The sequence below is a fragment of the Lathamus discolor genome, chromosome 1 (assembly GCF_037157495.1).
Source record: "Lathamus discolor isolate bLatDis1 chromosome 1, bLatDis1.hap1, whole genome shotgun sequence".
In the NCBI taxonomy this organism is placed as follows: domain Eukaryota; kingdom Metazoa; phylum Chordata; class Aves; order Psittaciformes; family Psittacidae; genus Lathamus; species Lathamus discolor.
The window spans coordinates 154,420,289-154,441,365 of NC_088884.1; the positions used below are offsets into that span (position 1 = coordinate 154,420,289).

A 21,077-nucleotide genomic window follows, 5' to 3' on the forward strand; every position below is an offset into this window, starting at 1 on the left:
GGCCTCACACGCCTGCTTTGCTTTTACTTATTTCAGCTTTGGTGTGCAGCCTTCTAACTTTTGCCATTAACTGTGTGGATATCCAAGGACGCCATAAATCTTAAGCTTAGCACAAGCTGTGTGACAGCTCATATTAGTGTCTAGAATTGTGACATTTTACTGAGTTGCCCATTTTGCCTACCCATAATCATGTTCTTGCTGATGCACTGCTTGCCCTAGTTGAAGTCAGAAGCTCTTCAGGACAAACAGCACACTTCCATAATCGTTTGCACAGTCCTTATCAGCATGTAGGGCCTCAGCTTTTATCAGGGAATTTGGATATTGACTAGTCATAATAAATAAGATTAGCAGGAACAGCTCAGGGATGTATTTCCACAGGGTGTCTGTTTATCCTGTCATGTGTTTGGTGGGTATCCTTGGGGCTTCCTGGGTCTTCAGTTCTGTTTTACTGTGAAAGCGCTGATTTCTCAGGGTTTATTTTTGATAAAGGTGGCTTCAGCTACATGTCAAACACCTTTGTTTTTTCCTCTAGGCCACAAATGCCTCATAAATAAGACTTACAGTTTATATGCAAGACTTACATACAGTAAATCTGTTTCCCAGCCACAAGGAAAGAGGCAGGATAAGACCATATCACTTATGAAGAGGCCAGAGGTGATGGCAAAATCATACACATGTAAGACAGTAAAATAATGCTGCTGATTGATTTATAGCACAAAATGTGGAGTGAAAGATCAATGCTAGTGGTCTCTGTGTTTTATGTAGAGGGGCATCTCCTCCCCATTTGCCCTTCACACTGTCAGAGATACTGGTGTTCACACTGGGTATTGCGCATAATGTTCTCTGACTACTTCTTTCAAGTCTGCACAAATGCAAGCAGGAGACAGTTCCTGGATTGTCTGTTGATACAGAAAATAAATAAAGATAATCACGAGACTCCATGATTCCATGATACCTAATGATAGGTATTTAGCTGTATGGATCTATTTTTAACTTTTTCCCATGGGATGATGCCACCTATTGGTCATCATTAAAAGAGGCAAAACAGTTCAAATCGAAGGCTAAACTTTTGACTGTTTTCCACAGTTCAGTAAGTAGACATCCCGAATTATGGTACCTCATTAGAAAAGAAGAAAGAATAAAGGCAGGAGGAACACAGGCAACACTGGCTATCTCCGGCAAAGAAAAAAGTTCATTAAAAACAGAGAGGTAAGGTTTAACAAGATCATTTTTATTAATTTTTCCAACATAATCAACAGTTTCATCAGTTTGAGGCTTTTCTTTGCTTGTTATTTTTACTGCAGTGTTTTGAGGGTGCTCTTCTTTAACTGACCTTGAACTTCTGGCGGTAAAATTATCAACATTTAAGACCAAGATGTCTGGCTATGAAATTATCTTTATTGAAAGCCAGCAGTCTATGATAGCTTCCAACTTCCCACTTCTGAGCTAAGATAAAATGGGCTGTGTCACTAATACAGGCTCCACTAAGAGCCATCTCATCATATTGTCATGTTATTTAGTGTGTGATTCCCTGGAATTGTGGCAGTTAGCAAGCTACCTAAGGAGTACCCTCTAGGGATGGATATCTGGCTTTGTTAACATTGAAATGATTGCTCTTCCTCAACCTTTTCTTCCTTTTTTTCCTGAAATAGTATTTAGGTTGGGCCTCTGCAATCAGTTGGCTGACAACAGGGGAGCAGAGGGGGAGATATCTTTGTGTTCTCCCAGTATGATCATAATAAAGCTTCTGTACAGCCTGTCCTAAATTGTTTTTTGCTTTTGTTCAGCTTATTCATAATCCCTGGTGGGAAATGTTTTTTAATCACTCAACTTCTGCAATATGACAGTAAAGTCAAGAGACTGGTTGGAACATTTCTTTTATGGAAACCTTGCAAAGCAGTGATCATAATAAATCATCATATTTTTTGTATTTGATTTTGTATTTAATTAAGTGTGCAGATGCTTTGAGCAACCTGGTCTAGTGGAAGGTATCCCTGCCCATGGCAGGGGCTTGGAACCAGATGCTCTTTAAGGCCCCTTCCAACTCAAATCATTCTATGATTCATTCTGTGACTGTATGTTCTGCTCTTGCTCCTGTCATTATTATGTTAACAGTGCCTGAGACCAAGTTGGAATTGATTTCAAAGTTACTTTAAAACTTGGCATTTGTCTATGAAAATCTCCTTCATTTTCAGTGTTCGACATATGGTCTCATTTCCTCCTGATGTTTGAAATAAGTATCCATCTTGGGACCATCCAGCCTCTTGCAATCTGTTTGGTTTACAATTTTGACCTCAGCCTGCCTATAACAGGTTTATTAATACATAATTCTGCCCACCATGAAGGTCTGTTCAGAGTTTTGCTGCCTTGAAGGATCTCTGCCCACATACTTTTATATATCTGCAAAAGAATAATAAAAAAGGATTAATTCATATGGAAAATAAACCAAAGAAAAATTCTGTAAGAGAAATTATCTAACTTATTGGTTAAAAATGGCATTTTGATTGAATTTCTAGATAACAAATGTGAGCAATTATGTACAGGAAAGAATAAACACAAAATTTGTAAGTACAGTAATCAGGTATCTGTGAAAATCATTTAGACCATCCTTGGCATGAGAGCAGGAAAACAGTAACCTTTACAATTTCTTGTTTCCAACTCGACATAAGTTGTGTTATCAAAGGTAGGAATTTGGAAACCAGGTTCTATTAAGCTAATCTTTGTTCTGTCCAAACCCGAAGACTGTGTCTGAAAGTAGTCGTGCATGTCTGGTTTTACCTTTATTTCAACACATTTCTGGAAAGTAACATAACTTCTCTCCCAGATGTGACCTGTTCAATTTGAGCCTAAGAAATTCTTCTCTCATAAGCAGATTGTTAATTCATCATCTTCATCAATTTGCAATTTTATGTGGAACAGTTTAAAAAAAACACATGGGAAGTAAATTCTGCAAAAGTATAATTTTAGCAATATTTGGCAGTTCCTAATTAACTGAAGCTTAAAACTTTAAATAACATCATAGAAATATAAGGAAAGAAAGGCCTTATATTCAGCAGTAAGCTGCAGTACAGTATATCATATTAAGGTAGTACAAAAGCAGTTGGTGAAATGAAGTGAAAAGCCTTTCTTCAACAGCAAAAGATGCCTTGGCCCTGTATCACAGAATCATAGAATAGTAAGGGTTGGAAAGGACCTTAAGGTCATCTAGCTCCAACCTCCCCTTGCCAGGTGCAGGGAAGCCCTACTCTGTCCATCCCAGCCCTGAACACCATCAGGGATGGAGCATTCACAACTTCCTTGGGCATCCCATTCCAGTGCCTCACCACCCTTACAGTAAAGAATTTCTTCCTTATATCCAATCTAAACTTCCCTTGTTTAAGTTTTAACCCACTACCCCTTGTCCTGTCACTATAGTACCTAATGAAAAGTCCCTCCCCAGAATCCTTATAAGCCCCCTTCAGATACTGGAAGGTCTCCACGCAGCCTTCTCTTCTCCAGGCTGAACAGCCCCAACTTTCTCAGCCTGTCTTCATACAGGAGGTGCTCCAGTCCCTGATCATCCTCGTGGCCCTCCTCTGGACTTGTTCCAGCAGTTCCATGTCCTTTTTATGTTGAGGACACCAGAACTGCACACAGTACTCCAAATGAGGTCTCACAAGAGCAGAGGGGCAGGATCACCTCCTTCGACCTGCTGGTCACGCTCATTTTGATGCAGCCCATGTAATGAATATAAAATACATTTTTACCTTGACTACATGGACTAGTGTTAACTATTTATTCCATTCCAAGTTTGATTTAATATTATCTAACAATTTAGAATTAATCTTGAAATAAATATGGCAAGAACTTCACATACTTAAGCTGAAATTGTCAAAGCTTCTATGGGGAAACGCTGTCCACACCATCAAAGTTTCTTTAAAAGAGACTGAATTCTTATTTAGTGCTTAAATTTTCCCATAACAAATTTGCAAGCTTTTCTTCTTTTCTGATCTTGATCTGTGGCTTTTGGTGCAAGGCACTGCACTGCAGTACAACATAGGTTACCCTGAATTAAACTAATTTCCCTGTTATGCTTGGATAATCTATTCTTTATCATACCGTAATTTTAACTAAAACGTTTGCATTGGGGTTTAGAAGTTGCAAAGGTGGCAATGAATTAAATATAGACAGCCAGGAGACAAGGAGCTTCATTATTTTCTTTGAGTGAGGGATTGGCAGCCTTTTTCAAACTTCAGTTGGAAATATTTACACCAGTTGAAAACCACAGGCTTAAAGGCAGTTCAGAAAACCTTCCTGAATTCTGCAGAACATGCTTTGGATACCACTGCTTAAATTATTTTCTCAATATGATTCAATGAATTTAAAGAAACTTTACCAAATATTTGTACACAAGGAAGTCAGTATTTTTTAGAGTCCTATCTGCATGTGTCTCATATTATATTCCTAATAGTAATCTCTAAAATTAATCTCTAATATTAGTAAGCCTCCTGTGGCTTCCTTGTTTATGTGAGTTAAGAGCGAGCCAAAGAGTAGATAGCCAAATCCATTACATGACAGCTTTACCAGCTGATGATAAGAAATCTCCAGCTGACTGTTAGAAAGACAGTAGTATTCTAGGAACAGATCTCTGTGTACTTGCACCATATTTTATATTCCTGCTTATAGCATCTGCTCAGAGCTTCTGTTAAAGACAGAGCAATGGTAAAAATGGGCTTTTGGCCAATGCAGATAGCCTTAACATTCTTAGAGATGATGTCCCTTCTCTTAGAGCTTGCCTCTTGACCTCTTTCACTAAGTTAATCCTCAAAAATCTACAGAAACGGAAACAAAGTTTTCAGTGATGATCACTGTCCTCTTGTTGAGATGGCTGGGTACCTAGAGCTAGCCTTTCCTCCTTTATTTGTAGAGACTGTGTTACCAAAGTAATCATTCTGTTAGGTCAGCGTCTCATTAGAAACATCTGGGCTGCCTTTTGTATCGCTCGATCACCATGGGAACGATGGACAACTTTAGATGTGAAGACACAGAGAATATTGAAGAGCACTGAGTACACTTGACTCAGCAACCCCGTCAAACATCCTGGCAGTCTCCCCAGGCTCTAGTGATTCTCTACAGGGTCTATCCACACTAAACCAAACTACTGTACTATGACACTAGTCTCTGCATAACAGTAATCCCACGGCTTGGCCCTGCTGAGTAGGGTTGGCCAGCAAGCAAGAATTTTGGTTTGCTGAGACTTTGGAATGAAATACAAATCTTTGAGTATGTCAAGGAAAGAAAAGCAGAGAGGGACCATGACTGAGTATAGCCAAATCCATGGTGCAACCACATCCTGAATCCTGCTTGTAGGTCTGGTTATGACACCTCAGAAAGGATATGGCAGAACCAGGCAAGACAGAAGTAAAGTAAGGCCTGTCAGAGGAATTAAAAGGCCTCCACAGATAATAAACATATATGGCCTGGGACTAGGATGTATTTTTTCACAATGTTCATAGTTAAATTATGGAAATTATGGTGTCTTGGAAGCCAAAAGACAGCTGAATTTGGAAATGGATGGGAAAAACGAATGGAGGATAGACACATGTGTGGCTATTAAACAGAGTGATTCAAGTACAACCATGAGGTACAAGCATGAGGTATCTCTTAAACCACCAACTGCCAACAGCTGAGACACCAGGGAAAGAACACCTCAATATTTCATCTGTTTCATACAGTGTTCTCCTTGGCCATCCTTCTCTGTCAGTTACAGAGTATTCTGTGAACTGGATCCAGTATGGTCATTCTTATGCTCCTAATTCAACTCTTTTTTTGTGTAATTTAGACTATAAAAAAAAAAATTATCTCTCAGGCTTAGCAAGGACGGATTGTATCTTCATTAAAGCAAGGACAGGCGCTAACAAAACCACATCCTTCCAGTTTGTATTAAGATTACTGAGGTCCCTTGGATAATCTTGTCCCTGGTTAGTACAAGATACTCTCTATATCTTAGAATTCCCACTGGATAAACAGAATTCTCAAAGAATTGTGCAATTTCTGACATAATTTTTAGCTGGAACAAGTTTTAAGTTTTTTCTTTCTCTTATTAAAATACACATTTTATGAAGAATTAAAAGAAAGAAGTAATTTCTACACCATTTACATGCACATCACACAAACTGGGTGTAATGTGAATACCAATAAGGTCAACAAAAGTCCTAGGCAGAGAAGAAATACACCTTACTACATCTCCAAGTTATTAAGCTGTATACTAAAGACATGCTACTACTTAAGGAATCTTAGGAGGTGGTATAATTTTGTTGTTGTTCAGCAGCACAGATGCCCACAAGAGCAAATTAAAGAAATGCTGCATGAATTTCCCATCGAAGACTACCTCCAGCAAATGCAAAATGTTATTTTCTGATGACATCAATTTAACTCTAGTACTTTCCACTGAAAAAGTGTCTTTCTTATCTTTTGTAGCTGTTAAGTGTTATGGCTATTTAAAGGCAATACTCTTCTTAATGATTAAACTTACAATTTACAAAATGGATTTTCTTACCTCTCCACTAGCTTTAGCAATGGGAGAGTTGAGGATGAAGTCTGGAGGAGCAAAGACATCAACCAGGGCAACTGCATCATCTTTCAGCTGTTTAAAAAGAGAAAACATGCATTTGGCAACTTCTGTAGTTGTCTGAGGTTACCTGTGAACTAGAGAGTGGCATAAAGATTATTTTCATAAAGAATCCATGCAAGAAGTCTGGATTTATTTTGCTTTTTTATCTCCTTTTGACAGGGTAACTGCCAAGAGACCCATTTATAAATGTTTTCCTCCCTCCTAAAATATGGTTTAAAACCACATTTTAATCAAGATGGTACTCTTTACATACATAAAACCCCATATTTTTGAACTTTAAAAACAATGACCAGATTCTTTGAAATTTGGTTACCCGTGAAGAATACAAACCATTGTTAAGAAAAAGAATTCATGAGTTAACATAAAATAAATAGAAAAAAATTATAGAACTGGACTGCAGTATTTCACTGGCTTTCCAATTAAGATTGTAAGGCCACAAATGATTATGTTATATATAAAATAACACAAATGAGTGCTATTTTGTAAGCTATATATTCTTTTCAGTTTTGGATAAATAAACTAGGACTAGATTCAGGGCCAATGAGTTACTAAATTTTACAGGAAGTTATTCAGAAACTACTGATGTAATATATTGCTAATTTACCCTTGAAGTACAGAATAATCGATATATCCCTTTTTCATCATTCATATACTGTATCATTATTTAATCACAACAAACAATAATCAGGGCTTACCCTGTAGCAGAGCTCTAGAATGGCATTCTGAATAAATTTACCAGCTTGTTCACCTGAAGCATAGCCACCTGCAAATACATTCACAAAGCTTATGCCAGTTACAGTTACTCTGATACAGTCCTTTTACAAAGAAGTTTATTAGTTCAGTTTCCATGCAACTAAATAGATGCTGCTGTGTAACTGGAGTTGGCTGCAAAATCATTGATCTAAGACATTTGGAGCCTTTTCCACTAACAAGCTACACTACAGCATCTTGGTGCCTATCCCTTATACTGTCCCCCAAGCACTAAATCACAGCAAAACCTGTGAGCCCTCCATCATCTCTGAGGTAAGAGTCTTCTCGGTTATTTTGTGACTCCAGATTCCTGCTTCTGAAAATTTTACCCTGAATAATTGTTTCTTATTACACAGGCAAAAAGAAAATGCTCTAATCTAAATCCTAATTAGGATTCTTTCCCCTGCCAAAAGACTTTTATAAATTGACATACACAGTACATTCAGGGAGCTGATCTCACCTTGGTACAGCACAGCCAGATGTTTACTTAAAGACCAGAGTCCATAGAGAGCACTGAGTTTCTTAAGCACTGGCTGTAGAGTAGATGGTATGCTGGGATCATGAGTGTAGTCATGGTATCTTTGTAAGACTGCTTGCTCAATAAAAGCAATGGCTAATGATCGACAGTAGTACACCTTAGGAAACAGAAAAGATCACTGAGTGACAAAATACAAGAAACCAATCCTCAGCTGGTACAAAACTGCATTGCTCTTTTGAAGTTAGTGGAGATTTGTTGATTTAGATCTGGTGATCTATCTTGAGACTAAAGAAAGTCTAAGAAGAAACTCTAGGAGAAAACCATCTACAATGTCTTTGCAAAGGCTAGTCATGAAACTCATCATGAAATGCCTTCCAGAAATCAGATCCAAATTTTCTACTGTGTTCCAGTTTGAGTACTGACTTATACCAAAGGCAGCACAAATTGTACACGCATTACTAGTGCAATTTGGCAGCTACACCCAGACAGGGATCTCTTCATCAGAGAGAAGACCATGACAAATCAGGTTTGTTGAAGAAGACCAGTGTAAACCATTGCAGGTTTACATTCATTTAATATTATACACAGCTTTATGAAGAAGATAAAATCTGCAAAGTGGTTCAGTAACCTATTGAAAACATATTACAGTCCCTTCAAATAATAAACAATCTGATCATGTTAGCATGAGTGGATTCTGTTTATGGATCACAATAGATTGCAATATGTTTTGAAAGAACTATCCAACTAATCCTTGCCAACTCTCTGATCAGAAAGGCAAACCACCAGTTACTGTCAATATAGAATCATAGAATAGTTAGGGTTGGAAAGGACCTCAAGATCATCTAGTTCCAATGAAGTATAAAACCTTAAGGAACTGTACTCGCATGGGAATACGTGTCCACTTTTATATATTCCACCTTTGCAGGATCATGGCATATGTCCTATCACAAAAGACTGCTGACTGAAAACATTCTAGTCAGTGAACAGAAGGGAATAAGAAACTGCTACTGTTGTGGCCAATATGTTCCAATTCTGTAACCTGGTGTTTGGTTTTAGCCTATATGTTTAGGTGTGGGGTTGTTTGTTTGGGGTTTTTCACTTGTTTTGTTTTATTTAGAATTAGTTGATTAGTTTTCCTTTCTTTATTTTAAATATTGGTATCATCTTTGCACTTAAATCCACTGTGGCATTTAAAAAAGGCATATTTCAAAGATCACCATCTCTCTCGACAGATGTTCAGTGACATACTTATGTTCAAGCTCAGATACAAGCATGAACTTCAAAATGCACAGCTATCCCCTGCAGGTTTACGAAGGACTTCCCCCTTGCTAGATGGACTTTTTTAGATATGAATGTCAACTGCCTAGTCAGAATGAAATAAATCTTAACATCCCAAATGAAGCATTAAGTGCCTATTCTTCTGTGCTATAATTCTACTCCCTTCTTTACCTTTGTTTGCACTTCTGTATTGTTTCTATCAAGCCATCCCCAAACCAAAATAACCTTGGGATAAGCTATGAATCTCTTCCAGATCTCCCACAGCAGGAACAAATATTATATACTAGTCAGCCACTGGGCTGACAGAAAAGTGCTCCTTCATGCCCAGAAAGTTTTAAATCAAATATGCATACATATTTAAAGCAAAGTTTGCAAATCATTTTCAGATGTTTTTGAGGCATGCCATTTAAAACAAAAATTCCCACTGTCCTGAAGATGAATTGTAGGAAGAAAAGCTAATGACCTAAGGTAGATCAATGCCTATCACAAAAGCAATTGTGTGCCTAAGTAAATTTTAGCACATCTGAACATAAAAGAGAACCTTCATACTTCTGTGCAAAGCGTTCTCTAACACACTGGCCCTGGCACCAGCCTCCCAAGAGCTGGCCAACTGTCAGGCAATCAGACTTGAATTCCTGGCAATTCACATTCTGAATTTGACCCCGAGGAGTTTCTCTAATAATCTGCTTCTAGGGTAAAAACCAGGAAAGGTTTCTTCCACTCTAAGCAGTGGTTTCACACAGACCATCCCCTAGCTGAAGCTAAGCTGGCTCTTTCTAGGTGCAGAGTGGAATATTCCTTCCTGTTTTTAATGAGCTTTGCAGATAAGGCGAATGACACTGGCCATCTTCAGGGAACAGATCTCTCTCCTCGGTGACAAATGACAAGTGTTCTTTCCTTGGATGTGAGACAGATTTTCTCATGGAATTAATGGAAGAATTTGGGGAGCATGGCGATATACACTGAAATTTGGAGTTAAGCCATCCTAGCTGTTAAAACTCCCTGGTGAGAGAGTGGATCTGCTATATGTAGATTGTCAATGTTTCCTTTTCAGGTTCCAACACTGTCAGTTTGGTATCTTTCATGAGTACTTTGCACTATAGAAATTAGAGATGGAAAAGACCTATTAGGTCATCTAGTTTACCTACCTGCCAGAGCAAGATTCTTTCCTACAGTATGTATTTGGCCACAAGAGCATATGGAGATGTAATAATCACATGCTGCAGTAGATTTAATAGTAGTAGATTTAGTCTTCAGAAGTTGCTACCAAAATTACAGACACAACACAGCACATGCCTGCAACTTTTCTGAATGGGAATATGTCCTGGAAGACTTCTGCTAATGGTTACCGTCCTCCTGCTATCATGTTCTATACAATGGATAGGTATTACATTTTACTAGTTAGTTAGTTGACTTTATGCTTGAAGAAATGACACTTGACACAAGAATGTAAAATTAAGAGGATCTGACAAGCTTGGATGAAAACAAGTAAATAAAATAAGAAAGCTGAACAAGTATTACCTGACAGTTGTTTTTTGCCTCAAAATCACTTCGCCCAGACTGCTTCTCCTTCCTGAGCTTTAGGTCACTTTCTTTGAGCAGGTAGCAAACCAGCCATTTATATGCTGCTAAAGGAACTGTGAAAAAGAGATAACCAAAATCCTTAACCTTCACATTTATAATGCAAGAACTCACATGAGGATTCTACTGCAGTCTCAGTTTTTGTTATCCAAGATGAAAGTGTACATTAACCAACATGACACATTGCGCATTACTGTATATGCAATAAATAACACCTGGGTAAACTAATCAGATTGTAACTGCGGAGTGAAGACATACCATGCCTGACCATACACTAGCTCAAACTGACTCCAAGCTAAAAGACAAGGTAAATCCACAGCCCAATTTAGATTTCAGGCTCGATCAAATATTTTCAGGTTATTATTTTCTTCCCATATTAAGAGTTAGGTCTGCAAGGCACTAAGTTGCTTTGGAGAATACAAGAACAGAAAGTAGTCCACATTTAGTGGAAGCCCAGGACTGCTAGCCTTGCAAAAGTGGCTAAATGTAATCACATTTAAATGACCTGCTTTGTAACACATAAATGTGTTACATTTTTAGATTAGCCTGGAACTCTTAAGCAAAACAACTACTACAGCATAAAGTCCTTTCATGAATTCTGCTTGTTTGTGTCTTACCTTAAGATTTAATGTAGTATATTATTTAGGCAAATGTGAGTGTTCACATGCTGCCTAAATTTAGGCACCGAAATTAACAGTCCAGTTTCTAACAGAATGGAAAAATAAACAGATTTAGATAATTTTAAAACTATAGTCTTGTACAGTAAGTATTACAAGACAAGAGAGAACATGTGCTTAGGTATCAGCTTGTGCTCTCCTGGATTTCACAAGTTGGAGACATACAACAACAAAGAAAACAAGCATTTGTTTTGAGCTAGTCTTTGTCTTATAAGCTTTTGTAATTTGAAGTTATTTAGATTTTACCCCATAGCTATTATGATACTCTCACTTGGTACTATGCATCATTATCCAAGGTTCAGCTTTTATTTGCAATTACTTGAGCACTGAAGTGGTTACTGAATTCTAGAAATCAGCTAGATTGCCCCTTATACATTATGACTGGAGTTTCTTCCCCTAGTATGTTCTCAGCTTCACAGACTCACTTTTGCCCAATGCCCTGTCACTATCTCATTATCTGCTCACTACTTTGTTAATTTTTGCCTCCAAGGGCCAATCTGGGCTCACAGTGATATAAAAGTGGGAACAGTATCTAATGTCATACTTGATTTGATTATAGCAGAGTAAGCCAGGAAAACTGCAGGGAATTTTCTTTCACCATTACTCATTTCTCTCTATGCAACCAAAAGCAACTGTCAAAAGCAGGTATGCTTAAAGCCCTTTCAACATATTTCTAAATTGCATGTATGGTATTTTAATGATACAAGGTAGGGGCAATCAATGCTCCTTACAACAGTTTCACTTGACAACAACAATAGAGTGGCAAACAAACCTAGATCACAAATGCTATTTTAGAGGAACAAAAATGGAAGAAAAATATCTGATACTATCCCCCATTTTAGAATTGAGGCTGGGGGCAATAGGACATACTTTGAAATGCAAATTATCTTCTTAGTAAACTGAAATGTATGCAACACAAAGATATACAGCAAACAGTAACAGGACAAATATCTAACATATAGCAGAGGCTGAATCTCAAATCTATGGATCCTTTACTCTGGAAAGGAATTTAAGATTATAGAATCAGTTTAACAACAGCAGAAGGCTACCTGAGGAGTCCATGCAATCTTCAACACTATTGGCTGTGAATTTCCAGCCAAGGATATGATGGTAGTCTTGCAAAATATTTATTGTTCCCAAAGGGGATTCGAAAGGAGCTTCATCTGAAATACCAAAGAAAATTATCTATGAGAAAAGAAATCAGAGCCTTTGGAACTAAAAGCCTATTACAAAGCCATGCATACATTTGATAGGCCAGATGCAATTTGATCCTAATATTTATTTTATTCTGGCCTAGTCCAGCCAAATGAGGACTGGTGGACAAGTGCTGGAAGACCTGACATCACTACCTACCGGTAGTGATGGGTAGCCCCATAAGATTCAACTCCTATTGCTGAGTTTTCCGGTTCTGTAAGATGCTCGTAAAATGCACTACTAGAAAGTGAAAACAAGATCTAGAGAACTACAAAATGGATATTGCTACCAAGTTGGGCAATACAAACAGTTTTAAGTACAATAAGGAGAGGGTACCCAGACTTACAATAACTGAACTAGGTTCATTGAACTAAACCACACTTTTCAAGGAGTAAGATACTACTTAGCCTAACTAGGGATAGCAAAACTAGAGATAGCTAGCTTCTGCAAGACTTAGGAGAAAGAATATTTCTTGCAGCAAATATCTTTGTATTGTGAATGTATCATATGATGGAGTCTGTAGCACATTATTTATGCTCTAAAAAATGATTAAATTACTGCCAATTGCTTTCAGTATGAAATTGCCTCCTAATTCCATTAGGTACACACTGTTGGGTCCAGCACAGGATTCAACAACGAAAACTTACCTCTTATGCAATTCATCCAGCCCATTAAGTAGTTGCTGGTTTGCTGAAGTAGGACGTTGTTATCTCCTTCATATGTGCAGTTTGGGTCATTGTCATTTCGGATATCACCCAGACGGTTCACTTAATAAGAACAAGTGCACAATTCTATATATTGCAGTGTATTAATGGAAGCTAAAGAGCTGTTAAATAATTATTCTGTGACAAAATGCAAGACAGTTGTCTATTCCTATATGTATAGTTATTGATACCAATAGATGAGCTTGAAAGCTCACTGTTCAGCTTGCGAAAATGGATATATTGGAAAGATTTTAGTAAAGTGTGCCATTCATCTTACAAGAGGAGTTTTCATTTATTAAGTCTGTATCATTACTTTTGGAAGACTGAATCACACATACAGTCTGTCCAAATGCTGGTGCAGATGCTGCACGGGTTTAGTGGTTTTTTTTTTGTGGTATCAGGTATGAAAACAGCTTTAAAAACATGGACATGAGGAAAAAAACCTTTCTAAACATATTCCCAACACTCAGACACCATGACACAACAACATTCAAAGAACATATGAACATAACCATTCTCCTTCTGATCAGTGTATGCAGTAGTCTGCAACTTACTGGCAAGGTAACCATGTCCTCCACAAGCTTCTCGGCATTCCTGGACTGCATGCTGAGCAGTCCAAGAAGCCAGTGGTTTGCTGGCTGAACATAAGGCATGAATCTCACGTCCCAAATCAACCTGTGTGAAAAATAAGTTACAAATCAGTAATAACTTTTACACAAATTAAGTTTATGCCCAATTAAGGCCATAGGTATGTGTACTGCTTTATAATGAAGAGTTACTGGCAATACATACATAAAGTTTTTTGAGATCTATGTGAGAGTAGAGTATAGATATATATTGCTGCCACCAAAAAAACCTTGCCACAATTGAAAAATCTTTAGCAATAACTTTCTTATATAGGACAGCAATAATTTGTGCCACACGGGTGTATCTTAGCTCAAATGTGCCAGCTGACGTGCACTGCATGGGATAGTTCACTGCTTGCCAACCTTTTTCTCCCAAAGATGGGAAGTGGTTGAAGGTGGCATGTCCAGAGAAAGCTTCCATCCCCTCTTTGACATAAGCAATCCCTCTCTCCCCAGTCAGCAAGGGGATATTTATAATATTTACTGCTTTAGATAGTTTTCTATAGCAATTTTTGCAGCAATTATACAGCAATTTTTGCAGGGTAGGAAAACTTACATGCACCCCCCAAAGTTCCAAAGAATCACAGTAGCCTCCATTTACACTAACTCTGTTAGCCCTCCTACGAAAATGTGTTTGGAACTCCAGTTTCTGGAGATATTGGTTTGATACTGCCAATGCTTGTTTTTAGTTTTGTTTGTTTGAGGTCTCCTGTACAACAAAGGAATTCATAAGGATTACATTCTTAACATTGTGAACAACCGGATTTTTTTCCATTATGATTTCTTTTGTGATAGCCACAGTTTTGCCTAAGATTAGTGACTGCAATGGAGACCTCCAGAGGTAAAATATCAAATTAAAAACATCAAACAGATTCTTCTGAGGTTTGTGCAAAAAGAAGAAATCAGAATACCCAGGCATTAGTAGACAAATCTTTCATTAGCTGTATTTTAGCTCAAAAAAAGCCTGAGTGTTTAAGTGAGATCTTAGCAATACAGAGGCAGTACCAAGGCCCTAAGGATTAATACTGTTGAACATTTAAGAAATAAATCAAATTTATATTCCATAAAAAAGCACACTGTGGTTATTTTGGTTGAGAATCAGTCCTTGCAGAGACAGATAGATCAAACTATTTCCTCTGTAAAGGGGTGACATTTACTTCGAATGGTATGATTGTGGATGAAAAATTCAGCATTGAGACTCAACAGTCTTAACCTTTTTCTCCAAAAATATTTATCCTAATACAGGAATATGAATTGTGAACTCGAGTAAGACTCCTAGTCTGTGCAGAAATTAAGAACAGTATCATTTCAGAGAGTCTCTGATATATGCCCTCTGAGGTATCATTTATAAGTTATATAGTTGAATTTGCATTACCATCACACATTTACGATAAACACAACCTTGAATGTCACAGAAATTAATAAAACTTTAACCATTCCATCAAAACTGATCTGGATGCTTTCCTGAATGCAACTTTAACTACTACTTTGTATTTCCCACATTTCTGAGATACCGTGAAATCTTGATTTTAAGATGGCCTAGGATGTCTAAGTAGGTCCTTCATTTAACAATTTCAAGTTTATTTTAGCAAGAACTCAGCGAAGAAGAAGTATGTAAATATCTCACCTGTCTCTGACTCCTCTGCTTTGCCAATAAGCCTGCGTAAAATTCTATGAAGTTCTCAAACAAGGACTTGCAGAAATAATCTAAGGCATATGCAGCAGCCAGATAAGGAAGAAGACGCCATTGCTAGAATAGAAATTAAACAGATTTGATTGCAAATCAATATACATTTTTTAGTTATATATAGGTAAGTATCTTGTAATATTGAACTGACCTATTTGTTTTTACTTTGTTCAAATTGGAAATCTGTTTTATGGAGATAAGATAAATATAACCATCTATAAACATAATGAAGTGTAACCATACACAAGTCACAGTTACGTTACTGTAATTTATGCATTTTATGGATTTGTGATAACCATCCCGTTAAACCAGTGAAAAAGTTCACTGAAGGTTTGGGGACCTACAATGTATTTTGCCCTGTGTTTATACAATGTCTGGCATGCTGGGGCCAGTCATGATTTATGTGTTTCTTCAGTACTAGCATGACAGAGGTTGTAACTGCTTCATTTGCCTGTTCAGTGCTGAATGTGTATTAGTTGGTTGCATTCTGTGGAAAAAAAACCCAAGTCTGGGAAGCAGAGAAAAAAGCATCTTTGCTGCTCCATGCAACTCAAAGCCCTTCATGGGAAAAGACAAACTGCTTGAGGAAGCTTTTGTGGTAGAGCAATAAGGGAATTAGGTATTCAGCAAGTAGAGCTCATGGAACAAGCCAAAACAGAAAAACAGAGACTCGGAGAACAGTAGGAAGCAGACCCTGACTTACACAGAAGAGGCGAAAAGAAGGCAGCTTTCACCAGTTTTTAGAAACCCATGAAATCTTTCAAAGCTGCAAGACTAAGTGCAAACCTGGGAAAAAACACCCACTTTGCAAAGACAAGCTGGGCAGGTTTGTTCTCAGCACTTCTTATACATTAACCTTTCTCATTCAGCAGAGCTGAGTTTTCTCTATTTCCCAATTACCCTACATACTGTTGTTCTGTTTTTTCAGAGCAAAATGTGTTTTTCATCTGCAAAATCTGCAAACGTTGGTCCTATTCCTCTCAAAATAAGTGCTTAGATTTTACCACACTGAATGTCATTGAGTTCTATACTTTCAAAGCATAAAGGCTAAGAAAGAGAAAATTAGTATAGCAGCAAAAGAGGCACCAACATTTTTACACAAATAGTAGTTTTTACATCTGCAGTACTTTCATGTGTGCGTAGAAGAGTCTTCCTCTGAAAAGGTTACTATTATAGAATGTTCTGGGAGCTTGCTATTCCAAGAACTTATGTCAAAAGCCTGATCTTGCCAGGAGAATGTCTTGAGTTGGACATTGGTTCTAGACATTGAAGAATGTCTAGAAGCCCCCTAGCTGCACTAGGAATGACACTTCAGATGACACAGACAACTTCGATTTCGCCAACTTCAGCGTCGTTATTTTGATCTGCAGTAGCTCTGAATCTGAGTTTAATTATACGAAAGTCTGCAGATGCGAATTCCAAAGTACTTACCTGCATTTGATATTCAAGAACAGGTATTTCTTCATCATCAGTTGGTCCAAACTGACGGCGAGCTGCTGAGAAGCGAATGGCTATTGATAGGGCAAGCTTTAGATTGGTAACGGACATTGCCGTGATGAAAATTCTGCCAGTGGACAAGGATCCCAGAGCTGCACTAAAACGCTCTTTAACATCCTGAATGAATAAAAGGCACAGACTGAATGTGAAACTAATGTTTCGTTTACATCCTCCATGAAGCTACAACTCTGGCAGTAGGATTAGAAACCCACTGGATTGGCCAATGTTGGTCTTTGGCACATTCAGATATGATGTTCAGGTAAGATTCAAAGCAGTTTCTCTAAACTACTCAATGAAAAGTGCATGAAGTCAGTAAAATCAGTGAGTTGAGACATCCCTGAAAGGCAGTTAAAAACCCAGCATTCCGACTATCTCGTGAAATTGACAACAGCCCTAAGTTCAGGTATCTAGGACTTCCCAACATGAGAGGCCTATGCTCCTCTCTTAACCTACTTCTACCTTTGTATATTTAATGAACTGTATTAATGAAACAAAACCTTGATAACCTCGATTCATACCTTGACTGAACTTGAGTACTTCCCCTCAGGTGTGACATCTCCAGCCGTATTCAGTATGTTTTCTTTAGGTATCCTGACATTGTGGAACATGGCAAACCTGTTGAAACAAACACACAAGTAATGTAAAATCTACCCTGACATGGTCTGAGGTGTCTACATTACAGACAAAAAAGGTCACAATGAAGACACGCTCGCACAATGACCTCAGGCGTATCACTGAACTGAAAACAGTGCTCATCAAGCCAGGCGGTAGTTTAAGGAGAGTATGCCTGGGAGATCAAAGTCTTTCAGAATAGGCAGAATGTCCTGATTATTTGTACTCTTCAGGAGGAAAGTGTATGAACTGTTTCACCCAAACGGGCAATACAACTTGGCACAGTAGCGGTAATATCAGCTCCATGCACGTATACCTCAGTATCTAATGGCACTTGAAAAGCTGTATTTGTAATCAAAGCAAATTCCTTTTTCCTGCCAATACAGGCTGATCTATTTAACAAGGCTCACGAGAGCCAGGTCTTTCACATTAATAAATTACATAAGGCCTGTATGGCTGCATGTGCTTTAAAATTACAAGTTGTTTCCAAGGAAACATATCTGCATACCAAATTTATTCAGCCTTAGAGATACACTGTATTTTCGGACTTAGCCATAGAGAAAAGTGTGCTATCCTAACCAAGAACCAGCTGCTCAGTGGCCCTGATGATGCTAAAAAGAGATTTATGAAGTGCCAGTTTCAGTGAGACTCTGCTTTGTAAAACAGAAGCAAATTCAGAATTCTAAAAAAATCTGATTTTCATCTTTGTTAATATTTTTTCATATCAGTGAAAATACAAAATGTCATTCAAAAAAGATTTTTTGCGTAAATTCAATTTCTCTGTTCCCTATATCACAAGTAAAATCCATCACAACTAAAACTGTGTTGCAACCCCGATATTTTTAAGCAATAGCATGCATGTTAGAACTTGAGCTTTTTAATTATTATTACTCATTACTTTACTTACAGAAGAGTGTGGCGAGATTTAGGTCCCTAGTTTAGCACTCTCTTTTCCTAGTGACATCCATAGAACTACAAGCAGGTGCTTCCTCCTAGAAGCTTACAATCCAAGCATAATGCAAGAAGCTACAAATGTGTTCAAAGTTCTGGTGAGCAGACACTAACTACTGAAGGATAATTTCTTTGTACGATACCTGCCAGTCACAGCACATTGGCAGCTAAGCATTGTCATTGTTTTATAAGCCATTAGAGCAAATGAGAATTTTAAGAGGAAACCTAAGTGGTGAAAGTAAAGGAGCTTCATGGATGTTTAGAAACGATCCCAAGTAGGAAAAGATGAACAGAAGAAAGCCATGAAATATTACTTCTAAAGCTACTGAACAGGTGATAAAACTGGAATCATAATCCAGACTGAAGGAAGAGTTGACCTAACAGAGAGATGACACAACCTTTGGGACACAGATTAGGAAGTTTCAAAGGCCTCCAGCTCTTGGGCCTTTTCTTTGGAAATACATATTGGGAGCATGTTTAGTCCTATGTGTAACGAACAGTAAGATTCATGGTAGTAATAACAATGAACAGAGTGGCACAATGTCCTTTTGTGGTTTACACTGCAGTGATTAGTGCAATTCATTCAGCAAAACCCTGCAGTTGCAGAAAATAACTTATATTGATATGTGCTTGAAACACTAGAGGTCTTAAAAAGCAAATTCCAATCTACTAATATATAAATCTATATATTAATAACCTATTTTTAGGAAATTCAAGCCTACTAATACTGAACATGTGGCAGATGTGTGCTGAACAGAATAGCTCCCAGAATGACCTAGGCTGTACCCACTTTCACCTGTTGTGATACAATCCCAAACAGTTAATCCAGAAGAAATCCTTTGTTGGAAAGAACACAAATTCTTGTGGAAAGTTTCATTATAATCTGTCTGACATAAATATAACGTAGCTCATTCTATACCACATAAAAGCTTATTTAGAATTATTTTGATTAAAACCCACATGTATACCCTTTTTATAACATTTTTCACAGCTAGTGAACCAGAATACATTTCCATCATGATATAACAATCTAGTTTCTTAAAATCAAAATAGGTCAAGTAAGAGCTTTTGAAAGTTTAGATTTTTCCCTTAATATTGTCCATTACAGAGATATTCCTTCTTTTTTCTGTAAGCTATCAAAATAAATGCATACAAGATGGCAAAAACTTTAAGAAGCAAAAGAGAGAGACAGAACTAGCCATTAAAAATCACACAGAAAATTCCTATGTGTAAAGGAGTAAGATATATTGCCTATAAGCACCAGTGTTGAAAATAATAGCAGAATCTTACAGGACCTGGGAGTTAGGTGACCTCATGAGATCACTGCCAACTGCTGTTACGCTCCTTCTCCAGGAACTTTGCTGTGTGAAACTGCTAGACATACTGGCCAATTTGAACTTGATATTGGAACATATTAAAAATAAATAGCAGGATTTAATGAAGTCAGCGATCACATTTCTAATGGTTATTAGCCTAGAATGCACAGTGAATAGACATGGTCCACATCTGTCAATGCATTCAGGGGATAAATCTCCTTAAAGCACTGAAGCAGTTATCTTACAATAATGGAACTGTATACACAGTTCTGGGGATATCATGTACCAGCAAGTTTGGGAAACGGCTACATTTCACATGGTGATGACAAGACCATAGGTTTGAAAGCTACCCTACTTAGGGCCTCTTCTGCATAGCAAGTAGCGTATCTGAGATTAAGACCTCTCACCAAGAAAGACAGATAGCTGCCACTCTAAATATGTATCACAGGGCTCTACAGCAAAGTGTAAGTTTGCATCATGCAGTCCACAGGTAAAAAACCCTGTATCACATAGATTTCTACCTAGACTAGCTGAGCAGAATGAAGCATTATTCCAATTCTTGTCTGGGTCCTTCGGCCAGTGGTTTAGGGAATATTTCAAGCAAAGTTAATCTTAATGACTTTAAATCATGCAAGAGTAGTTCATCTGGTGTACAGTAACACTGATAAAAAAGAGGCAGCTGGAACAGCTATGAGCTCCTTCTGCCAGTACTAAATTAATAAGCTGTTACCTATAGTACAAATAGCTCAAACATGCTGTGGTGAATTTCAGACTCACTAAAATGCCTTTCCTGCCAGCTTTTGTTATTGACTACATTAGAGATGGTGCAGTGACAGTTCCTTCAGCCCTTCCAGCCAGAAACAGCAAGCAGGTGAACAGTATTGGAAGGCTGAGCGTGAAATGATCTCATGGCTGTTTATGGGATACAGTAAACCTTGAGAAGAATAACACTTGAGAGGTTTGGTGAAAAACTTGCAGAAGGAAAGAGAACAGCCACATATTCCAGACTGAAACTCACAGAAAGGTTAGAGCTGAGAAGAGTTACAGAGAAGCTGGAGAAAACGGAAAAGCAAAATTTTAGCTCTAGTTTCTACAGTCAAGGCTCTAATCTAA

The 21,077-nt window shown here is 37.8% G+C and overlaps 1 protein-coding gene across 5 annotated transcripts in view; it reads right to left on the minus strand.

Moving 5' to 3' along the window:
• Positions 1 to 1,210: 1,210 nt before the first annotated feature.
• The window catches only part of ACOX3 (acyl-CoA oxidase 3, pristanoyl), a 36,964-nt gene continuing 17,097 nt past the window's right edge, over positions 1,211 to 21,077 (minus strand). For 4 of the 5 annotated variants that reach the window (XM_065660064.1, XM_065660047.1, XM_065660056.1 and 1 more), the window contains 11 exons: positions 17,604 to 17,700; positions 17,020 to 17,202; positions 15,529 to 15,651; positions 13,830 to 13,950; positions 13,219 to 13,338; positions 12,427 to 12,540; positions 10,641 to 10,756; positions 7,824 to 7,998; positions 7,309 to 7,376; positions 6,539 to 6,625; positions 1,211 to 2,400 (listed from right to left, as the gene is read on the minus strand). In XM_065660064.1, coding sequence (XP_065516136.1) covers positions 2,281 to 2,400; positions 6,539 to 6,625; positions 7,309 to 7,376; positions 7,824 to 7,998; positions 10,641 to 10,756; positions 12,427 to 12,540; positions 13,219 to 13,338; positions 13,830 to 13,950; positions 15,529 to 15,651; positions 17,020 to 17,202; positions 17,604 to 17,700 — 1,324 coding nt within the window. In that variant the 3' untranslated portion in view covers positions 1,211 to 2,280. The remainder of the gene's footprint in view (positions 2,401 to 6,538; positions 6,626 to 7,308; positions 7,377 to 7,823; positions 7,999 to 10,640; positions 10,757 to 12,426; positions 12,541 to 13,218; positions 13,339 to 13,829; positions 13,951 to 15,528; positions 15,652 to 17,019; positions 17,203 to 17,603; positions 17,701 to 21,077) is intronic. The other variant, XM_065660072.1, reaches the window with a different exon arrangement.